At 32.6% G+C, this 22,349-nt stretch overlaps 1 protein-coding gene across 5 annotated transcripts in view; it reads right to left on the bottom strand.

The window, feature by feature from the left end:
• Positions 1-6,802: 6,802 nt before the first annotated feature.
• LOC106115985 (uncharacterized) overlaps positions 6,803-22,349 on the bottom strand; it is a 70,776-nt gene continuing 55,229 nt past the window's right edge. For 2 of the 5 annotated variants that reach the window (XR_001227783.1, XR_001227784.1), the window contains 4 exons: positions 8,466-9,858; positions 7,996-8,115; positions 7,667-7,721; positions 7,370-7,407 (listed from right to left, as the gene is read on the bottom strand). Coding sequence is in view for 3 of the 5 variants with exons in the window: in XM_013309679.1 (XP_013165133.1) it covers positions 8,006-8,115; positions 8,466-9,831 (1,476 nt within the window). In the remaining 2 variants the exon portion in view is untranslated. Of the gene's footprint in view, positions 7,408-7,666; positions 7,722-7,995; positions 8,116-8,465; positions 9,859-22,349 lie in introns of all 5 variants that reach the window. The other 3 variants (XM_013309679.1, XM_013309680.1, XM_013309682.1) reach the window with 3 other exon arrangements.

Genomic DNA, 22,349 nt, shown 5'->3' with positions numbered 1-22,349 from the left:
CAACACTACAATTCATTTCAGCGAGATCCGCTTGCCGTTCTGGAGATACTTTCAAACATTCGCATTTATAATATTAGTAAGATTAGTAGGATAATACGATAATATTTACATCGCAGTAAGTAGTAGGTATTTGTATGAACAAAATTCAAGACTAACTTGTTTACATATGTATGTATTTGAAAGTTTTATATGCTGTTATGTATATCGGGTCATTGGCAATTTGTAGTCTCTTAGATTATAGGGTGTCATGTTCCGATAAGAAAATATCTTATGGGATAAACTTGTCCGTAACTTAGGGAATCCGGAGTGTTATTACTTTTCTATAAAGGCTACGTAGAATATATCTTGACGTGAGTTTGACATTAATTTAGTATTTGTAAGATTGCAAATATATGGTTTTTAATGCTTTTAGTTATCTGCTTCTACTGTTTTGTTATGTTTAATATAAATCATAATGAAATCTCACACAATAGTAGATTTAATTGCATCATAATCGCTGGCCTGAATGCTTACCATTAGTAAATTCTTTCTCCTTATGATTCGTAAAAGCAGTTAAAATATGAAAAATCTTTCTTAATAAATTAATAAATATAGTAAATAGTTTTAAAAGTATGTCAACTTTAATAAAATAGCTATTTCGTAAAAACTTTTATGAATTATATCGTTTTTTATGTTAAAATGTTAAAAACATAAGCGCGGACATCTGTTCTTTGGAATACATTAAATTGAAGTGTTGCCCCAAATTTCGTCACACAAAGTCCTACTTCAGAGTTGATATTTAATCTGGCTCTTGGCCAAAAATGTCTCCAGCTGAGAGAACAAAGTAGGCATCGAAATATTTGTAACTCACATACTTTACACATACTTTTAGCTTTCACATATTCTGATACAATATATCTATACAAAAATATAGTAGTTGTAAGATACGATAATAAATTTTACTTCAATTCTAAGACCTATGAGTTCATCATCATCAGCTCACTATACGTTCCCACCGACGGGCTCGAAGCCTACCCTAAGTTAAGGGTGATTAGGCCATAGTCAACCACGCTACCCAAGTGCGGGTTGGTTGACTTCACACATATCTTTGCATTTCTTCTCAGATATGTGCAGGTTGCATCAGAATGTTTTCCTTCACCGTACGAACGTCGGATAAATGTACATATGTAAATCGGAAATCGAAAAACACATTGGTACATGGCAGGATTCGAACCCAGGACCTGCAGATTGCAAGTCAAGTGCTTGACCACTGAGCCATCGACGTTATAGACCTATGAGTTTTTAAAAGTCAAATTAAACAACACCAATTTTATTAGTAGCTGTCGCCCGGGACTCCTTCAGTGCGCAATATGAAATAATAATAATTAGTAGCCTATGTGTTTTTCCTGACTGTGTTCTACATCTATGCAAATTTTCAACGGGGTCCATTTAGCCGTACTGGAGATAAATTTTAAATGGGTAGGGAAAATTAAGATGAATTTTCGCATTTATGATATTAGTAAATTTATTCAAGAAGTGATAGTTGTCCTACACTGGGTCATTGAACTTCTGATTAAACTGTTAATTTACAAGTTGTACTTAAATATTATTACCGATTACCGGTGTTAGGCGCAATAAGATTAATTATAAAACTAGTATTTACTGTACTACGACAGACTAATGTAGGTACTGGCCACATGTTTATTTTTTTACATAATAATTTAGCTTAAAAATCTCACAACATTATTAAAGTTAAAAGGATTGGTAAGTAATATAAAGACATTTTAATGAATACTCAAAGTTTAAAAGTCTGTTTTACTGACTGCACCAACGATTCTCCAAAGGGTCGTGACAGACAGATGGACGGACAACACAGTGATCCTATCAGTGTTCCGTTTTTTTCCTTTCGAGATAAGGAACCCTAAAAATTACTATTACAAAGGTGACGCCAAGAATATATCATAATAGAATAGATCTTAAAAATCTTACCTTGGCAAAAAATTTAAAGATTTTTGTACCCTCAATACACACGGGAATAAAATTTTGGTGAAATGTAAAAGTTATGTTGGTGAACGACTACCGCTTGATGTTATTCTATCTTAATAATGCAGGCACGTAATGTGAGCTAATGAAAATTGTTTCGTGACGACTGTACTCGGAGTTGTTACGGTGTTAGCTACATTAGATAGACCAGAAAACTTTTAACAACTCATAATAAATATATTAATGTTTGAATTACAAATTATTCTCTCCATTAAAAGACAGATGAATTGAGGGATAGTTAGTTGTTAGAAAGAGTTCGAAATTTAAATTGTTTTTTTTTCGTAATTGTTGACACGAATAGATACAAGCGGAATTAGTGTTGTAAGATTTATTTCAAGTTATTTTCGTACTAAAAGTCCGCTGGCGATGATTTGTTTACAACAAAGAATTTTGATTCTTACAATAAACCGTTTAGAAACCCTTTCGAAGTGATTCTAACGATGTGCAACAAAAAACAAAACTAACCTGAAACTAAAGTTGTCTATGTAACATTTTTGGCTAGATCCATCAAAGAGTATCTTTAAACATAAAAACGATAATTAAATCCAAGCTACATTTATTTATTTTATCTATTTAACTACCGTATAAATATTTAACATCAATGTAACATACATTAATGTAACATATATTCATGTAACATACATTCATGTATGTTACAGAGTGATGAGTAAGTACATAATGACTAAAAACGCGTTTCGTTTGTAATCTGAAACTGTTTATTTTGTATCGTAGACCACCTTATTTCCGCTTAGCCTTACAGTATATCATATTAAGTCTAGACTATTCTATCAAACAATAAGTATAAGTTTAAAATAAAACAAATTTAAGATTTTTCAACATCATTATCAACATCATCAGCCTATAATAGTCCACTGCTGGACATAGGCCTCTTCCATGGCACGCCACTGAGCACGATCCTCGGCCACTCTCATCCGGCTCTTGCCAGCTGCCCTGCGAAGATCATCGCTCCACCGAGGATTGTAGGATTGTAATTAAGTATTTCAACATATTAGGTTGAAATACTTAATTGATATTTATAATAACACGCAGCGTTTTAGGTCTATTGTAAGAAGTGTTTGTATAATAATTCCATTAGACTCATACGATGTTGTGGAAAGAATTGCTTGTAGCAATAAGTCCGGCCATTGTACTGGCTCTATCTTAAGTAATGGTCGTAATGTACTTGTGTTAATGTGCTTGCTGTGCAATAAACTATTTTCTATTGTGTTTTATTCCACAATGTAGGAACGCTCATTTTATTTAATACAGAAATGCACCTTGTTTTGTATCATTTATAAACTTGAATAACCTTCATTTATTATTATTTAGAGGATTTAGTCTTAAATGATAAGATCGTGTTAGCTTTTTAATATGCAACTTAACAAAAAAAATTCATTATCCACGATAATATGAGGATAAAGGTGAGAATAGTAAAGAACAGATTTCACACAAAAATTATAAAAAGAAATCTTAGCAAGTAGCTCAGACTACAAAATGCAAATTTGTTTAACTCCATATCGAACATTTAAGCCAACAGAAACAAAGTTTCGTGTTTAAATTACGTGATAAATTGTTTTTTTTTAATAAAAATGATAAAGTTGTGATAATTGTCGTAAAGGGAATTATATCTGCAATTGTAAGATAAAAGCGAATTGAAACGTTCATTAACAGACTGCGCCGTTTGAGCTTTGAGCTTGATCAATACTCGATTTCGGTGCCAAGTCACGGGTAAATTGTCAATTGACTCAAGTCGTTTAACAATTCAGTTGTTCATGTAACGAGATAGTATTGACTTTATTAATAAATTATAAAACTCACGTCAATAAGTTGAAATGATTATCTTTTTAATCAGGAGTTAGTTATTTTCTAGATCGACCAATAAAATACTTCTAGATTAAAATTCTTTTGTATTAAGATAGATAAGCATATCAATGAGGTTTAGCTATATGGGTCTTTTCTTACCTTCTTAGACTTCTTTGTATAGAGTCAGCAACGTATAGTTCTAACTTTTCTATATTGAAAATAAATTGTTTAAAAATCCAAACAATTGAGTTTGTATTTTTAGTCCTTGCTTTATGTAAGTATAGAGGATATGCGTAGGAAAGGAGTAGATTCGGATATGACGGCTGATAGAGATGTATGGAGGAGTATGACATACTGTGTCGACCCTCAATAAGGGCAGGTTGATGATGATGCTTTATGTAAATATATTTGTATATTCACTACTCTATTACTTTTGTTGTGCCTTTCAAATATACTTTCTACTCCAATGCTTTCTTTTTTAAAGGAACAAATTTTCGTTAAGCTTCGTTTCCGTACTTTGATCTCGTATCGGCCGGTTAATGAATAGGGTCTTTGTGTGGTAATTCGGCGCGGCGGATATAACAGCCCATTGTTACAACTACTCACCTATTACAAGTGAAATGTATATATATAACAATGATGTATATAAAACTACTTGTTAAAGGTTTTTTTCACTCTCAAGTGAATTGTCCGTGAAATTGGATATTTTTGAATATAATTTCTACTATCAATATCAAACCAAATAGTACTTATTGAATCTCCACTTCGTGATATTCCCAACTTATATATAGAAGCATGGATATAATAAAATTCTGTTTAAAACCTTTTAGCAGCAAAAAGTAATGCAAAAAACTATTCTCAGTATTCTATCTTACTAATATTATAAATGCGAATGCAGAACGGCTGCATTGAAATCGCTGAAATGTTGCTTAAATGTTAAACATAGCCTGAAAGAACACGAACGCTAGTAATTATTATTTTTTATTTTCCATGCGGACGGAGTCGAGTGCGATAGCTAGTAGTAAAATAATATACGAATCGTCATGTCAATGGCCGTTTATAAGACGTTAAACGTTCAATAATTCGGTAAAAGTAAACGACACCGACAGTGAACGGGTAAAATATTAATTTGACATGATTGATGTTATTTCCTTTTCCTTTTGTAAACTATTGATTGTATTTCATTTGTTTAATATTATACCATCAAATACCTTTCTCTCATTTTTGTAGTATAAGTTAGCAAACAAGTCCTTTTGTCATTTTTAAAACTCAACCTTTATGTACTGCGAAGTAACAAGATCAAACCTTTAAATCTTTTTATTAAAATCATATTACCTTACATTAAATCTCGGCTCAAATTTATATACAGTTTAAACAAAAAAACGTGTCCCAAAAGCCGAAAACCGTGTAAAAAGGAAAATAAAATCATGACATTTCTGAAGAAAATTCGCCGAAGCAGCTGGTTGTACGTCCATTAAAAAGCCTCGTTGAACGTCCCACTTTTTATTTTTATTAGTAATTAAACAATTAACCCATTCGGCCACACAAAAGAGCTTTTCTGAGTCTCCCCTCTGAGTGAGAGAAATTTTATACCTATTCAAAGCGTATTGTGCTAAATTTTAGGTCGCTTATTTTGTCCGTCTACAAGATAAAATCTTTTGGCTGTGATAAAAAAATATGTGACACCCTTTATATAGAATCCATTGTCATAATACACTTCAATACATTTCTTAAACTAAAATTTACTTGTTATATACTTTAAAGTATATGCGTATAAATAAATTAGACGCGTGGAGGAATTTCATTTCTATTATAAAAAACGGGGATTACTAATCATCAGCTTGATGAAGACAATATCCGTTTTATCATATTATCTTGTTGGAAATAAAAAAATATCCTATTAACGAGTCAAAGAGGGATAAAAACTGATAATTTAAAACTAATTGTGGTAAAAAATGAATAGAATCAAATGTGTTTTGTTGTTTATTTAATATAAATCTCTTTTGACTTGAACACGATCACTAATTTTACAGACAAGATTTTATAACATTGATTATTTCTATATTTATCAGTCGAATAGCTTAGAACAATACGTACAAAATTAAAGTCTCGCTGACCAATTAAAATAATTCTACAATATATTTACATTTTAAAAACACAGCTTCAAAAATGCAACATCGAGATTCTTTATATTTTGACAAACTGTAAGCTAGTGAGTGTGTGTGTATTTGTGTTAAATATATCTTTGTCTTTGAGATGAAAAACATAATTAGAATAAGTTTCCACTGTGTTATAACTTATACAAAAATCTATTGTCTGCCGTTGATACTCTTGAAAAAACATTGACAATATATTTTTGCACAAGTGTCTGTTTAATGGAAAACTGTCCACGCAAATCACTAAAGCATTTTTACCTTGAAACATTAAGACTTTTTAAATATATAACTAAGTTTATTGACTCTTAAAGTAGCTAAAGAGACAATATAAACATATAATTTAGTTAATAATTCATATTACATTTATTAATAAATAATGTACACACTGAATAATTGATCCACACACTGTCCAATAAAGCAAAGATGCAAATTGTGACATTCACAAATATATAATTATTTATAATTCAATTATATACATAAAAATGCATAGACAACACTAGAAATATTTACATTATGTACATTTATCTACAAGCAAACGTTAACAATGACTTCGTCGATATAACGTTAAATCGTGAATTACATTTTTAAAAGTAGAGTGGACCATAGGCGTCAAAACATATTTAAACAGGCAGTGATTCCGATTAAATACAATGAAAAAATAAAATTAATAAAATGAATTATACTTTCTTTATCTAATCGAAATTTGAAATTAAATTATTCAAACTTTCGTGAGACATTATACTAAACTGATATATAAACACGGCTAAACACTCACGTATATACGTCCGGTGGCGGCACCGACTAGTTTCGAGCCCATCAGGGCCCTTCATCAGGATGAGTGGTACTGGTACTATTTCACAGTAAGCGACGGGCCACGTCCGCGAAATAGTATCCCCGATGGGCTCGAAACTAGTCGGTGCCGCCACCGGACGAATTTACGAAATTTGAAAATTGACATAAAAAGAATTGTATATTATAGGTTGTTTGATTAATTTTTTTAGTACAAAATCGGATGTAGTATCAGCCTTTTCACGTACCTAACATCTACTAAAAATTGATAACAATAACATAGCCAATAAGTTTCTAGGAAACAGCTGTAATACAAAAACATTAGTTAGGCTTGTCTATCACTTCAACGTATACTTGCCACTTTTTGCATTCACTAAATATGTACAAATTATTTTAATAATTTTAGCCAAGCTAAAACAGTTTGTCTTTGAGACGCACTGGAAATGTTACGACACGCACTTGTCCATTGGAATGTTGAAATGATCAAGTTTTATAGACAACTGAAACTCGTATGTTCATTTATTCCCCTTATTAAGGTGTCCTTCTGAGATGTTCAAGGCGGGGAAGATGGGGTCTCATGACCCCTCAGCTTTGTGTTAAGGAATCCAACGGCACCACCAATTTTCCGTTGGAGTAGCTGTAACCAAGAATTTTATTTTTATAATTAAAAAAAAATCTATTAAATAATATGAAAATGCAATGAACGTAACAAAAATAATGAGCTATTTACTAATTTCTACGACGATGTATAAATGGCACAAAAAATGTCGTGTAAATAAAAAATAAAAAAATGATAAATAAAATAAAATTGTGATGTGATATTGTGCAATAAAATAAAATTGTGATATGTGCCGTAAAATAAATACATTGATAATGTTTAAATTAGTACAATTAACCTGTATGGTATAGTAGCTGTTCTCGATTTAGCCCTGCTTGGCCTACAGCCTTCATCTGTAACCAAGACATTGTGTTTTACTTCGAAAAAAGTTGTATTTTAAATTGAAGACATTGACAATATAACACTAACGTTGTAAAATATTAATTTCATGTTAATTTTGTTATGGATTTTGTGTAGGTTTTATTTGGATGTTAGATTCTACCATTCGGTAAATAGGAAAAAATGGACGCGCTTTAAAACAAAAAATAAATGGAATTGTTAGGTACTACTTAATAATACATATTGCATATTAATCTGTAAGCAGGCAGCTAAGTGTGGGTCCCTTACCATAGTGCGGTTAGCATCGTTGTGAGAGGCACGCATCGCATTTGACGGGTTCAGCGCGCCGCTTAGTTTGTGAGCCCTGCGAGCCGGACTTACGCCGGAAAGTGTACCTAACGAGCAGACCTGCAATGTAAAACGCCGCACCGTTAACAAAATGAACGAAACCAAACAACAAAGCAAGCGCGTCCAATTGAAAAGCGCCTATAGGCGAATGAAACAGGCAAATAAATGAATTTCTCAGGATTTGCGCGACTTGACGACGGAAAACCTAATATATTTCATATTAAGCAGCAAGCTTCTATGAGTAATATTTGTGTCCCGTAGATGTTCATGTGTGTAATAAATGTAGCATTTTATTAAATTTTTCAAACTAAAATTACATCTTTGCCTTGCTTTATATTAGAGCTAAATAAAGGATTCCTTAAAAGTTGTACCTAAGATACACGAAGATTAATTAATATTTATTACTGTACCTGTTAATCCAGCTTTGTTAATGCTGTTGGAACTGGAAAATCCTGAGAGTTTCTTCCAGGCCCTCTTGTTCCAGAATCCCGTTGATTTTGCATCTCCACAACTGGAGCTGCGAGGCGATGCTGCATCTCTAGGACACCTAAGAGTGCAATCGTCAGCACCTAAAATACGTACTCCTAAGCCACGGGTACCATATGCCACAGCAGGCAAATGAGGAACTGATCCAGTCGGTTTCCTCCTTAAACTGCCCACGTAGCTAGCACCACTGCTACTGCCGCTAAACCCGCTGTCTAAATCAGGAGGATTACAACTAGCGGGCGAAAGTAATTCATCCGTTGGCCCCACGCGCATTAATTCTTCAATGTTATCTCTGTCCTCAGCTCTTTCTGAATCTGGAGATTCGCACTCCGGCATTAGCATAGCTTCAACACTTAGATTAAGTTCACCCAAAATTCGTTTATGTCTCGACTCGACCCGCCGAACTTCTTCTTCGACTACACTCCTGTCTAAAGAAACTAGCGATTGTCTCGGACCATACCTATGTTTCGGACAGTTTCGTGAACCATCTGTGATTTCTTCATAAATATTTTCTTCAGTTCCATACCTCGTTACGTAATTGTGGCGCGCAGCGCGATCTCTCGGCATACCTCGTCCTCGTTGGCGGCTTGTTTTTCTCGAAGAAGATGGCATTGATAATTGATGGTCATAATAAGCATACGAGTAGTCGACTGGCTCGAATCGCTCCATAGTAGCGGCTATATTATTTCTATTCCACGTTTGTGGCGGTGGTTCCCTTGATAAATTAATGGCTCCAAGTCTCGCGGGCAAGATTTCATCTAAGTCACGAGCGCAGCGCTCGTCCAATGATTGCGCACCGTCATCTTCGTCTCGTCTATGTTTTCTATGCGGCCTGTGAGATGTTTGACTCCTTCCGTGTCCTCGATCACAATCTGAACTGTGACCATGGTTACAATCCGGCGTATGACTTCGATTATAATCTACGGATAAATGTTTACAATCATGATGATAATCGGGTGTTCTTCGTAGACTGTAAGAGGACATTCCTTCGAAATCGGACCTGTCGTAACACGGGCTGTCATCATTGTTGCTCATATGTGTATGGGAGCAGTCCGCAGCGATACCAGATTCAGATGACGGATAGTCGTGGACTTCTGCGGTGGTAAGAACACGGTCGTCGGTCCGAGCGGGTTCGGAGGCGGCGTGCCTGTGGTGCGGGCGCGGACGCGTGTTCTCGCGGCAGCTGGCGAAAGTCCGCTGCAGCGTGGGCTGACGGTACCGGCCCCGTCGGGAGTGGAATGCCGCCTCCCCGGTGTCGTCGGGGCTCGGGGGCGCGCTGCGTGATTCCATGGTTCATCCTCTCATTTCCTGTTGTGTCTGTAACAGAAAATAAGAAATTTATTGAATATAATTTTTAAGTACTTTAAAAAATTGGCAAGATAATGTGTTGTATAAAATTTTCTTTTACAAGTTTTAAGCATAAGCTAATCTTGTATGAGTAAAAACTTCGAAATATTTTTGTCACTTTTGTATAATATTTTTGGTACGGAAGACCGAGGGCGATGAATCCGAAATTACGGCGAGTACGATAAGGGTACAGTAAGTGACGATCAACAGAGCGACCGACGTCGATATATCATCCCGCTCGCTGCAATAGATTGGGGTTATGAACGAAACGAATTTGAATTTGTAGCAGTAGCTTTTTATGTTAGATAAAGAAATATAGTTTCTTGTCATAAATTACCGTAACAAGATTACATTTGCAATGTTTGTTATAAGAGTAGTGGGTTAATAAACTGGTATATCCAACATATGTTTGGACATAAGAATCAATTAGTTAGTTTTTTAAGGATTGGAATGTAGTCGCGAACAAGCAATGTATGCCTCTGGGCAATATTTTATACGGGCCAGAGGTATTCATTAAAAAATCCAATCAACATATTTGACTTATACGACGAGACAGTCGTTAAATGTATTTCAATCAATCTTAGACGGAGAGATTGAATAAAGAAGACTGATCAATGCAAAATTAACCTTTGATGAATCTTAAGATGGACTTTTTTGCTTTCGAAAAGTAATTAAACCACACAATGATCTATCCAATTTAACAACTGAATTTGAAAGTAAGTTCAATATAATTCTTTAATAAAGTAATTTCTTAAAAAAAAACTTCTTTTGTTTTTTATACAAGCTCATATCAGAAAGTATATTTGTTACGGTTACAGTCAAAGATATTATTTGCAATTCAGGCCTATTTATTAAGATAATTATGATAAGAATCTGGGTAGATATAGAAGGGCTCGCAGCGACCCAGCCCTCAGTCCATCTCTATGGCAACGGGCGCGTTCCCGCGGTTTATCTGTTCATTTCCGCTCGATATTTCTTGCATCTAAATCATCATCAACACTGGGAAGCGGCTCGTAAAGCGCTCGTTGACCGTCTGGCTGCTACAATAATTTGTTATGACCGTCCCTGTAACGCCCTGCGATTTATTTTCATGCCTATCGCACGCATCATATGCTTGGTGATGTTAAATTATCACAAGCATTTATAACAGTGTTATTGGTAAGAATATATTAAGAGAATAAGAAAATTTATATACTAAAATGATAAGTGGATCAGTATATGGCAAAATAAAAAGGAATTGTTAAAATGGGTAACTCCGTTTATGCAGTTTTTATACATTTTAACTAACATGACTTTCTTTTATATATATATAAAAGAAAGTCATGTTAGTTACACTATTTATAACTCAAGAACGGCTTTACCGATATGGTTGAAAATTGGTGAGGAAGTAGCTTAGAGCCTGGAGACGGACATAGGATAGTATTTATTCTTTTTTTTTTCGAATTTATGCCTTGAAGAGCTGCTTTTTATTTAACTTACCTTTATTAGATTTTTTTATATATTCACGCGACAGCTAGTTTGTAATAAAATTAACATGATCATTTTTACAATTCAAGTATAATTTAAAATTTTTACGTATTACCAATTGTCATCATGACATGTATATCGGGGCTTAGTTTTACTGTACCACGGTCAAAGTGTGTGTTGTATAAAATTATACACTACAATAAACAAATTTATTTGATGAAAAATTTGGATACGAATTTATTCTCGACATTATTTGACTGATGACATCAGCAAATTTCTGGCCCCCTTATATTCACCCCACAATTTTTGTCTGCTAGATATTTGAAGGGGAAAAAAGTCGCAACATTTTTATTGCTATAATTTCAATCAATGCCTGTTATTGCTTGCTTATTGAAGACATTTATTCAAATTGTATTCAAGAAACTTTGCTACTCATTTAATAGAGAAATTCCACGTATTTGCAAGAAACTCAATTTAATTTAGGTTATTAGCTCTGGGATGTATTGATAAAATTTCGATCGAAAATCGAATTGGGAATAATCAAGATATTTGCGGTTAAATATCAGAATTCTAAGAAAAGCTATTAACTTACGATCCAAACACGTATTTAAAGTAGAACTTGATCTAGTTGAGTAACTAAATATTATAATTTAAAGACTAAAAACTGGAAAAAGCATATACTTGGATAACCATAGTTACATAGTAAAATATAAAAAATTCTATAGCTTGGGGTGAACGTGGTTGTGGGGCGTAAAACGACAAATTCTCCCCGTTAAAAAATATCATTCATCACAAGGCGATAAGATAATAAGTATATTCCAAATTTGTATGCACCCCTCCTGTTACTTCCTAGTTGCGAAGTAAAATTGATATTTTGAGTAGACACATGTGTCCTGCAAAGAAAAGTACCAACAATGTATGTCAGGGCGGTTGAAATGTTGCGAATAATAGTTTTATATTGTATTTCGTTTACGTATTCCTCATCATCATCAGCTCACTATACGTCCCCACGAGGGGCTCGGAGCCTACTCTAAGTTAAGGGTGATTAGGCCATAGTCAACCACGCTGGCCAAGTGCGGGTTGGTTGACTTCACACATATTTTTGTTTACGTATTACTACGTTAGTATTACGTAGAAACTAGCGGTCGCCCGCGACTCCGTCTGCGAGGTTTTACAATAAGATAATTAGCTGACTGTTCTATATGTATGCCTAATTTCATCGAGATTCGTACAGTCGTTCTGGAGATACCTTCAAATAAACATCCATTCATATATCCATCTAAACATTCGCTTATAACATAAGAAGGACGATATACAAAGAAGTTTTATTATATTATAGCATATTTACTTATTTACTTTTAATACTTGTTAGTTGGTTTAAATTTTTCAATCATCATATGGGGAGCGTCGGAACAAAAACGGATAAATTACATTGTTGTTCATGTGGAAAAGTGTAAAAATATAACAAAATTCATGGAGAAAAATTAATAGGCATCATTTAAAAAATATCAAAATGTGATTTACAGGTTTTTGTTCTGACGCTCCTTATATTATTCTCTCTCTCTCTCATAATTTTTTATTCATTTTCATTCTGTAGAATAAGTTAAAGTCAAAGGAACAACGCTAATTATAAAACTAAAAATCTAAGGAATCCCTGTGTGCGCAACAAAACATTGTAATCCCGTAAAATAAGGAATTTCATTAGAATCTTATTTTAAAGTCATCTTAACCCTCACCATTATCGTTGATACAGGGGACATGCCATAAATCAATCCTTGTGGCTTAAGAGAATTGATCGTTCAAATAGTTTGCTATTTCTGTTACTAGAACGAACGCAAATGTACTAATTAAAGATGGAAATTACTCAAAAATAAGCCTGATTACACACATGGATTACAGCTCTTGGGAAAGCTTCACAACTCATTGACATCGTCTGTACCAGAGTTTTACAACTCGCAACAACTCGCTTTAGTTAGCAACAATGATTCAATTTCGTCGGGATAAGTAATCTCAAAAATATTTTTAGTCAAATAAATTTCCACGAGTAATATGGTATGTATACGTAATTTATTATAACTCAGAAATTTGAGTTAAATAAAAACTTGGCAAAATTATAAAATGCGTTAAATTATTTTCCGCATCACTGATTATTTAATAATGTTGGTGTGAATGAAGTTGGATTTTCCATACATACATTTTTCAATCATTTCATACACGACAGTATACTTACAAGTTTACAATCCTTGATACGTACGTTTTCAGACAATGACTATCAGTTTTATCTTTACATTATTTAAATACAAAATGACTTTCAAATAATAAATTAGGTAATATTAAAAACGTGACCACTTCTAATAGGTTTTATAGACTTTGATTCGCTACGGTCGGCGGTATAACGTAAGAAATTAGGTTGAATAGCTTTTTAATCATAGAGAGCATGACGAATCGCCCTGTCAAAGTATTATGTCTGCTGACTCAAAGGTGCTTGAACTCTCATGTTGTTAGGTCCGTTTATATTCACAACGACAATGTCTAAAGTTCAAACTGTGAAATTTTTTCTTCGGTATACTTATAAACGTAGACGTAGATTTTATTGGATTTTTATGTAGAACGTTTAGTTTACCCTTTCTTACTAATATAATGCGAATGTTTAGGTTGATGGATGGATGTTTGTTTGAAGGTATCTCCAGAACGGCTCAACGTATTTTAATGTAATTTGGCACACATATAGAACATAGTCTGGAAGAACACATAGGCTACTTATTGAGTTTTTTTTAATTCGCGCGGACGGAGTTACGGGCGACAGCTAGTTATTTATAAAAGCAAAAAAAAAAACAAAATGCATTAAAGATGCATGCTACATGTTGTACAATTGTTAGTTTGTAGATGTTACCTAAGGTAGACGTAGGATTAAAATATTGCTGCGCTTTTATTTCTAATTGTATACGCCAATTGTTATGATTATAGTAAGACATTTTGAGCATAAGTAGATAAAAATTTACTTTAGCTAAAGCCTTTATAACCAACAATAATTATACAGTACACTCAAGAATCCGCAATGATTTTCTTGCTTTTAATGCATGTTCGTTTAATAATATTACGTTTACAAATTGTACACCGTTTTACTAAACATTAAACATTAAATATTAAACATAGATAATAAAAAAATCTTTATTTATAAGTGATATATACGGCCACTTTTCTTTTCAAACTGTTCTGCTGTTCTAAATTGATTATTTAAGTAAAATAAACTTACATAATTCTAGTTACTTAATAACAATTATCCCTTACTTTATACTTATTTGGAGAGTGAAAATAGGGTCGCCCCTAATGAGGGTATTATGTTCCAGACTCGGAAAGTAAATCGTTGTTTTATAAAATTAGATTAAGCGTTAATCGCTTGATGTTAAATTACCAAGATTATAACTTGTTTTTTAACAAAGCCATACCAATTTGCTAGAGCCAATTAATTCTAAGGTTTTCTATAAGATTATTAGATATGTAGAAACATGAAAATAAGAAAAGACAAGTTTAGGCTTCCAATTGTTAATACTCGAAGCTCGGAAACATAGTATAAGTTCACTTCAAGTACAGAGTTTTAAGACAAATAGTTCAATTTAGAAATTATTTCTAATAAGTATTTTATCTTTACATTTTCCCTGTACCGCCAGTAACTTTTTGAATCGATAGTCGGTGTTGAGAATCAGAGGTATGCGAAGCGTCAAATCCATTGAAATTCGTGAGTGAAAATTAGCCGTCAGCTTGAAGGAAATGGCTCCATGAATTGACTACCGGCCTATAAAACTTAATGTCACATTCATTTGTAATTCAAGAATCTACAGTCTGTATTATGTCTATTAAAATTTACATATTTAAATTAAACTGCGAAATAACAAGACATTGAAAACGTTCATAGGTTTAAGTTGAGACTACGGTATGCATTCCATTTAATAAATTTACCACAATGTATTCATTTGCATTTACAAATCAAACAGTACTATTCGTTGAATGTTCTATTTTCTATTGAATAGTTTCTATAGGTTAGAGGATATTTTATAGAATTTTTTTTTGAAATACTTTATTTTTATAACACTTTGTTAAATGAATATCATTAATATAAGTAGAAACAATATTGGACAATAAATAATACCTGTAATCGTACCACAGATAATGTATCGGTACAGAATTGGAGTACAGATGAGTAATATCCAATGACCTTTGACATTAATCAGTCCAGCACGATAACACTTCATACCCAACACCAGAGTGTCGTGCGCGTTGTAGCGATAAATCACAAAACAAAGGACGGACATTTGTTTATATTTCTGCCATTATTTTCTTACGATTACCAGTCGTGCATCTTAAATCGTATGGATACATTGCGAATAATATTTTTAAACGTTACGTAATACAATGACACAATATGTATACGTGGTTATAGTCACGTACGAAGTATACACTTACTAGTTTAAAATAACACAATAGCGCTACCCTATAGTGGATAAATAGCTACCTTTTTAAACAGTTCTTAGAGTATATTTCTCGTGCCTAAATGACAATACCTCTACTCTTAGTACGATGATTTTTGCGTGCATTTGCGTAACCTTATATTATTAATAGAATTTGGCATACATAGTTTGTAACATATGCTATTAATTATGTTTTTTTTTTTTAATTTCGCGCGGATGAAGTCCCGACATCTAGTTTTGTAATAAAACCATTCCTGCATTTTTGAATAATATAAAGCAAATATAACTGCTATAAGGGCAGAAAAGTAGGTTATAGAGTAATCACTTTAATGCCGTCCTTTAATAAAATTAAATACTCGTACCTGCGTAGTAAAATGAGGGCGTCGGTCATCGGGCTTTAAAACGGGCGTGTCAAGTGACATACGACCGTTGGACTGCAAGTCACCCACTCTAACGAATCCACTCACCTTAATGTGGACAAGCAGAAAGCTTTATAAATTATTCGAAACGTCCGTTTATTTTGACGCCTTTTGAATTTATAAAGATGGCTCTCAAAAGGTTAATTCGATTACGGTTAATTGATTAAGAAACGTCAACATTCGTCCGCTTCAATTAAACACATTGCTCAGTTATTTTTTAGGGTTATGAATAACGTTTATTAAAATTTTAATTAAATTAACGTAATGTTATTGTACATATGTAGCTGTTATGTAGAATAAAATATTAATAAATAAAAAATAGTGTAAAAATATAATTAAATATTCTCTTAACGAAATGTTAAAAGACTTGTTTCTGCATCTTTCTTGTGAGGTTATCTTTTGTTTTCCTTTTACTTACGAAATATCAAAAAAGATAACGACAATTTTATCCTTGTTATTATCTCCGTCAATCGTAAATCATGTCAAGATTCATCTATTACGCTAAGAAGAACATATATTAACTTATAAAACTTTTTAATATAAAAGTAATGAAAAAAGAAATTTAATTCAGGTGTTCTCGAAAAAAGAGATAAACAGAGAAAACGAATTTATTTGTAGTATTTATAGAAACGTTGAAGAGTAATGTAATTATGGTGCGCAAGGGGTGGCCTAAAGGGAAATTTATGGCAAAATTAGAACACCTTTTGTCATTTCTTAGTACGCACCGGGATTTCACAAGAATAATGATCAAATTAAGGAAACCCTTTCGGAATTTAAAGCTCTGAATAAACATTGCCAGGACATCAATATACCTTTGCTGTTTTATATTGCGTTGTAGCATTGGGGTTTAAGTTGTTACGTTAGCTTTTGGAATGTTAGTTTTGAGTGTCTTGTTATTTATATATTTACATGCAAAAATTATTATTAATATGTTTGTCATATTTACGTTCAAGTATATTTACTTGGTTATACTGTGCCAAATTTTAGTAGATATTTATGTATATAAAAGATAATTTATCTTTCTTTATTTAAAAAGGCATTTGTGCCTGCGGCTACATCGACATTGTAACAATGTTAGATATAATTAACAAAATATAATAAACATATTAATGTGTCCAATGTCATAACCTGGCTATGTCCACATATACAAAGAAGAAATTGTTTATTTATTCGTCTGTGCTACAATTCTTACAAATATAATATATCAAATGTGGTTCGATGTTAGCGCAATATTATTATATTTACAATATTAAAAAGAACAAGCCCTTACAAATTACTATACTACGGTAAAATGTCTAATATTCCCTAGCTTATGTTAAATCCATTAGCGTAACATACTTCACTGTCAACCGACTTCAAGAGCAAGTCACCAGACTAATGAAGGTCCCTAGTTTTTCTCGCGAGTGGGCGGCTGCGGCTATGACTGCGTGAATTAGCACGCTCTACTTCATTACCCCCGTCTGTCGTATCACTGATGACGTAACAAGCATTATTTAAGCACTATGAATGATCGTTATGCATGGATGGTTTTATTTTCCTTTGAATCTAGTGTTACATACGTTTTTTGGCTTTTGTAATTATGCATACTTAAATTAGCAATTAGTTTTTAAATTGCATTTTTACCATTTTATGTTAATTAACCTAATTAAGATGTAAATTAAATGTTAGTAACAGAATCTTTATAATTAGGTCTCGAATCCAATTAGAGATATTTACAAACTAAGAAAGTTAATGTCTGTAAATAGAATTGATTAAAGTTAGGAGAATATTTCTAGAGAAAAAAGGTAAATACCAATTCAATTTTTATACGAAATTCGTGAAAGTTATATTCATGTAAAGAAAAAAACGATTTTGATTTAGGTTTCAGATGTTTTAAATTAAAGCTTTGAATAGAATATTTCGTTGAGATCAATTCTTCAGTTATTTAAAGTTTTTAAAAGTGTATATTTCAAGAATGTCTATACCAAATCTATACAACATTATACAATTAGACTGTCTTTATGTATTATAACATAAAAAACATGCTTCGTACACGTGTTTTTGTATTGCAGATACGGAAATACCAATTTTTCAAATTTATATCTGTTTGTAAGTCCGTAAGCCTACGTATGTTCCTGGTAATATCGGGAACAGCTGGATTAATTTTAACAAGAAAGTAGCTTATGCACGCGGACATATTAAAGGCTATTTTTTTAAATACGCGCTGTCAAAGTCACGGGCGAGCGCTAGTGAGTAATGTTAACGACACATTGCCTACATACTGTTTTTATTGTTTAACTTGTTGTAATTCATCTTCCTTACAATAAAACAAATGTTCACTCATTACCATCAGGTACTTAAAGGGGTAAAAGCCCCTCTACACTTCTGCATTAATTTGTCATGTTAATTTTACCTTTATGATGACATTTGTGATATTTGACAATTCTATGACAATTTAACTTGAATTTTCTCTGACTTGTAACGTTCGCGTTTTAATATCATCAATCACTTTCACATTAACTGTGACTTCAAATGTTGATATTCTTATGATTGATAGCCGATATTGTAACTATTATACCCAAAAACAGATTTATAACGTCTTCTTGATTTAAATAATCGCAGGATTCAAACCTAAGGCTAACTATTAAAATATAAATCAAGTTCCATAACTCGTAGACTTTGCTTTGCGTTGTAAAAATAAAATAAACGAAGCGGTCGCCCGTCAGCGTCCCCGGCGGCTAAGGCGACGACACAAAATGAAGAAATAGGATTTCTTCCTCCGCGTCTTGAAACATTTAAGACGGGATCATTCGAGGTTTGTGCATTGCTTGTTGTTTATGTTAATAACAAAGAAATTTTCGTTTCTTTTCTTTTACTTACAACACCCAATTGTAGGCGTTGTTTTTATTTCATTTATTAAAAAGGAACAAAATGATAGCAATATATTCAAGCCTGTTTCTGTTCGTATTTAAGATTACATTTTTATATATTGTCCTAAAACATCTTTGTGATATTTGATGTCTAATTAAGTATGTTGAAAGCAGATGGAAATTGAAATTCCAATCTTTGGGTATATAACGCATAAAAGAAAACCAAATTGTTCAAAAGTGATCATGAACTTGGTTAGAAGTCAATAATACACGTATTAGACAAAACGGCCAGCTATCTAACGCAAGACACCAGCCGTCTATCTCGCAATGAAAACAAGGAGACAGAAACAGGGGACTCCGGAAAAATGAACCCCTCATGAAATTTAATGTGAAAATATCTTGAAACGAAGCCAAACCACAGTCTGAATTATTTATATACCACTATTTTAATGGCTCTACGTTAGTTTCATTAGGGTGGATGTGTTTCTTAATTTTCCTCGAATTTACATTCATATTTATTTGCCAAATTACGTATCCATTAAAACAATCCTTGTCGACGTCAAAATGAGTGAAATTTTAGTATGATATACACATATGACATATTACTTAATCGTCTTTGAAATTAAACACAACTTTCCCTGCATGGTGTCGATGAAGGATCTAAATCTAATCCAATAAATTTAACTATTTTTTTTTAAATTAGAATGAATCATATTTTGTGTATGTCTTTGGTTTATAAATACAGTAAAAATTGCTTAACGCGATATCTAGGCAATATTACTATTATACTAAAATGTCTATGGTAATTTTCGATCTCATTGCCATTTTATCTCAAGTGGGATTGTTGTCAAGCGCTAATCTATTCATTAAAATAATCGATTACTACGTTTAAATATTACTTATTATTTTCGTATAACAATTGTTTTTTACTTGCGGACAACAGAAAACCCTTTTGTCTTAATGTAGGATTTATAATACATGTTTCTTTTTTAAAATTTCATACGTTTGTTGTAACACGATCGTTCAACTCAAGCTCACTATATGAATATCTGCAAGTCTGTGCGGGCGTTGCCTTCAATAAAATAACTCACAGCCACTGGATTCTCTTATTTGCCTTTGCCAATACCAGACAGAATACCTACGCTAAGGACGAGAAAACTTTATGAAATAAACGTAAATATTTATAGAATCATAGTATGTTTATTTGTTGTTTGTTAAGTAAACTTTGTCTATATCTTTACTTATTCAACGACAATAGAATATTTGAAAGAAAATAACATAATGGTTTAGAAGATACGAGATAACTAATTCTAATAGGTAATTAGACGGAAAACATGTTTTAGTACTGTCTACTTTATACATAAATGGATAGCGTTAAGAACTTAGTTTAAGTAGAGTTTTAATATTGTATATCTTTGGTAAGTAAATATCCCGACCTATCTTACTTTTGACTAATATTATAAATGCGAATGTTTAGATGGATGGATGTTTGAAGGTTCTCCAAAAAGGGGTGAACAGATCTTGATGAAATTTAGCACATATACGGAAAATAGTCTGGTGTTTCTTTTTAATTTGGCGCGGACGGAGTAGCGGGCGACAGTTAGTATACTATAACCATTGTTATGAAAGTTTTCACATCAAAGAATTTTATTTAAAAAAAGTATAATAATATACGTATAAGTATATTACGAAGTTACATTGCTTTCACGACTTATTCATAATATTAAACACAAGTAGGTTATCACAATAACGTCCTTATCTCTTAGACACAATAAACAACAAATATTGATATAGAAAATATCGAGTAATATTGAAATATAAGTAAAGATTCATAACGTATTATTCCTATTTTTCATTTTGTTTGTTTAATAAATTCCGTTACGAGTCGTGGAAATATCGGCAAGTCGGGAGCGGGACGATGTTATGTAAACAGTACGCAGTATCTCCCTGGCCCCGGGTCGTCCTTCTGAATAAATAACGTAGCGAAAGCAAACTCAAACAAAACTAAATTTATTCACCAAATAAAGCGATTAATACACGATATAAGAAAGATTTATATTCTGTCCTCTACGAGATAAGGACAGTATGATCTAGTTTAAATTTGAGAATACTATTGTGTTAGATAAATAATTTATGGTCCAGATTTATGTATAGTTTATACCAACTAAAACCTCATGCAAGTAAACTGAAGATAAACATAATTTAAACTTTAAGGCTAATCTGCTAATTATTTTATTTTAATAAAAATATTAGCAGATTTATTTTGTAAAGTTACTAATACGAGTATTTCTTTTACCATTCCAACTAAGCTCTATGCTTGTGCTAGGATCTGGTTCACGATAATAGTCGAATGGGATTCGAACCCCCGGCCTCGTGATTGGAAATCCGTACCCTTAACCATTAGGTTATTGACGCTTCTTTATTTTTTTATTGATTTAAATCTACACAGTATTTTTATATAATTATACCAGTGGAATTGGCTTGTGGGTTATTATATGTTTGTTTTGTTTACTATAATTTCTCTTGTTCAATATTTTTCGAAAACAAAAACAAAGTTATAAACGCTTAAAGGAATAATTCACTATTGTTTCCCGATAATCCGTGTCTCAGCCAAAAACTACACAAACATCCGCGTTTAAGCGACAAATGGAAGTGTCAGTGATAAGACAAAGCTGAACACGATTGCCAACTGAGTTGCCAAGCGCGATAATAAAGTAGCTTTACTATTTGTGGCGAAGTAATGACTATACCACTTTGACTACTAAATAAACTTGAAATTGGTTGCTCGCTTCCAAATTAATTTATTCATCCATTATCTATATATAAAAGAAAGTCATGTTATAATAGTTACACTATTTACAACTCAAGAACGGCTTTACCGAAATGGTTGAAAATTGGTGAGGAGGTAGTAAGCTACCTCCATGCTCCAAGGAGCATGGAGACGGACATAGGATACTATTTATTCATTTTTGAAATTTATGCCTTGAAGATCTGCTTTTTAATTAACTTACTAATATTATAAATGCGTATGTTTAGATGGATGTGATGTGGATGGATGGGTGTTTGAAGATATCTCTAGAACAGCTGAACGGATCTCGATTAAATTTGGCATACGTATAGAACATAGTCTGAAAGAACATATAGGTTACACTAATTAAGTTTTTTTCTATATATCAAGGATGATTTGAAAATATAATTTGTATTTAATAAAGCGTAGTACCGCTACGCAATATATTGTAAATATGAACCAAGTTACG

This window comes from Papilio xuthus, unplaced genomic scaffold, assembly GCF_000836235.2.
Source record: "Papilio xuthus unplaced genomic scaffold, Pxut_1.1 DF827777.1, whole genome shotgun sequence".
NCBI classification, from domain to species: Eukaryota; Metazoa; Arthropoda; class Insecta; order Lepidoptera; family Papilionidae; genus Papilio; species Papilio xuthus.
The sequence above is the reverse complement of the archived record's forward strand: the minus strand, read 5'-3'. Positions and strand labels throughout refer to the sequence as shown.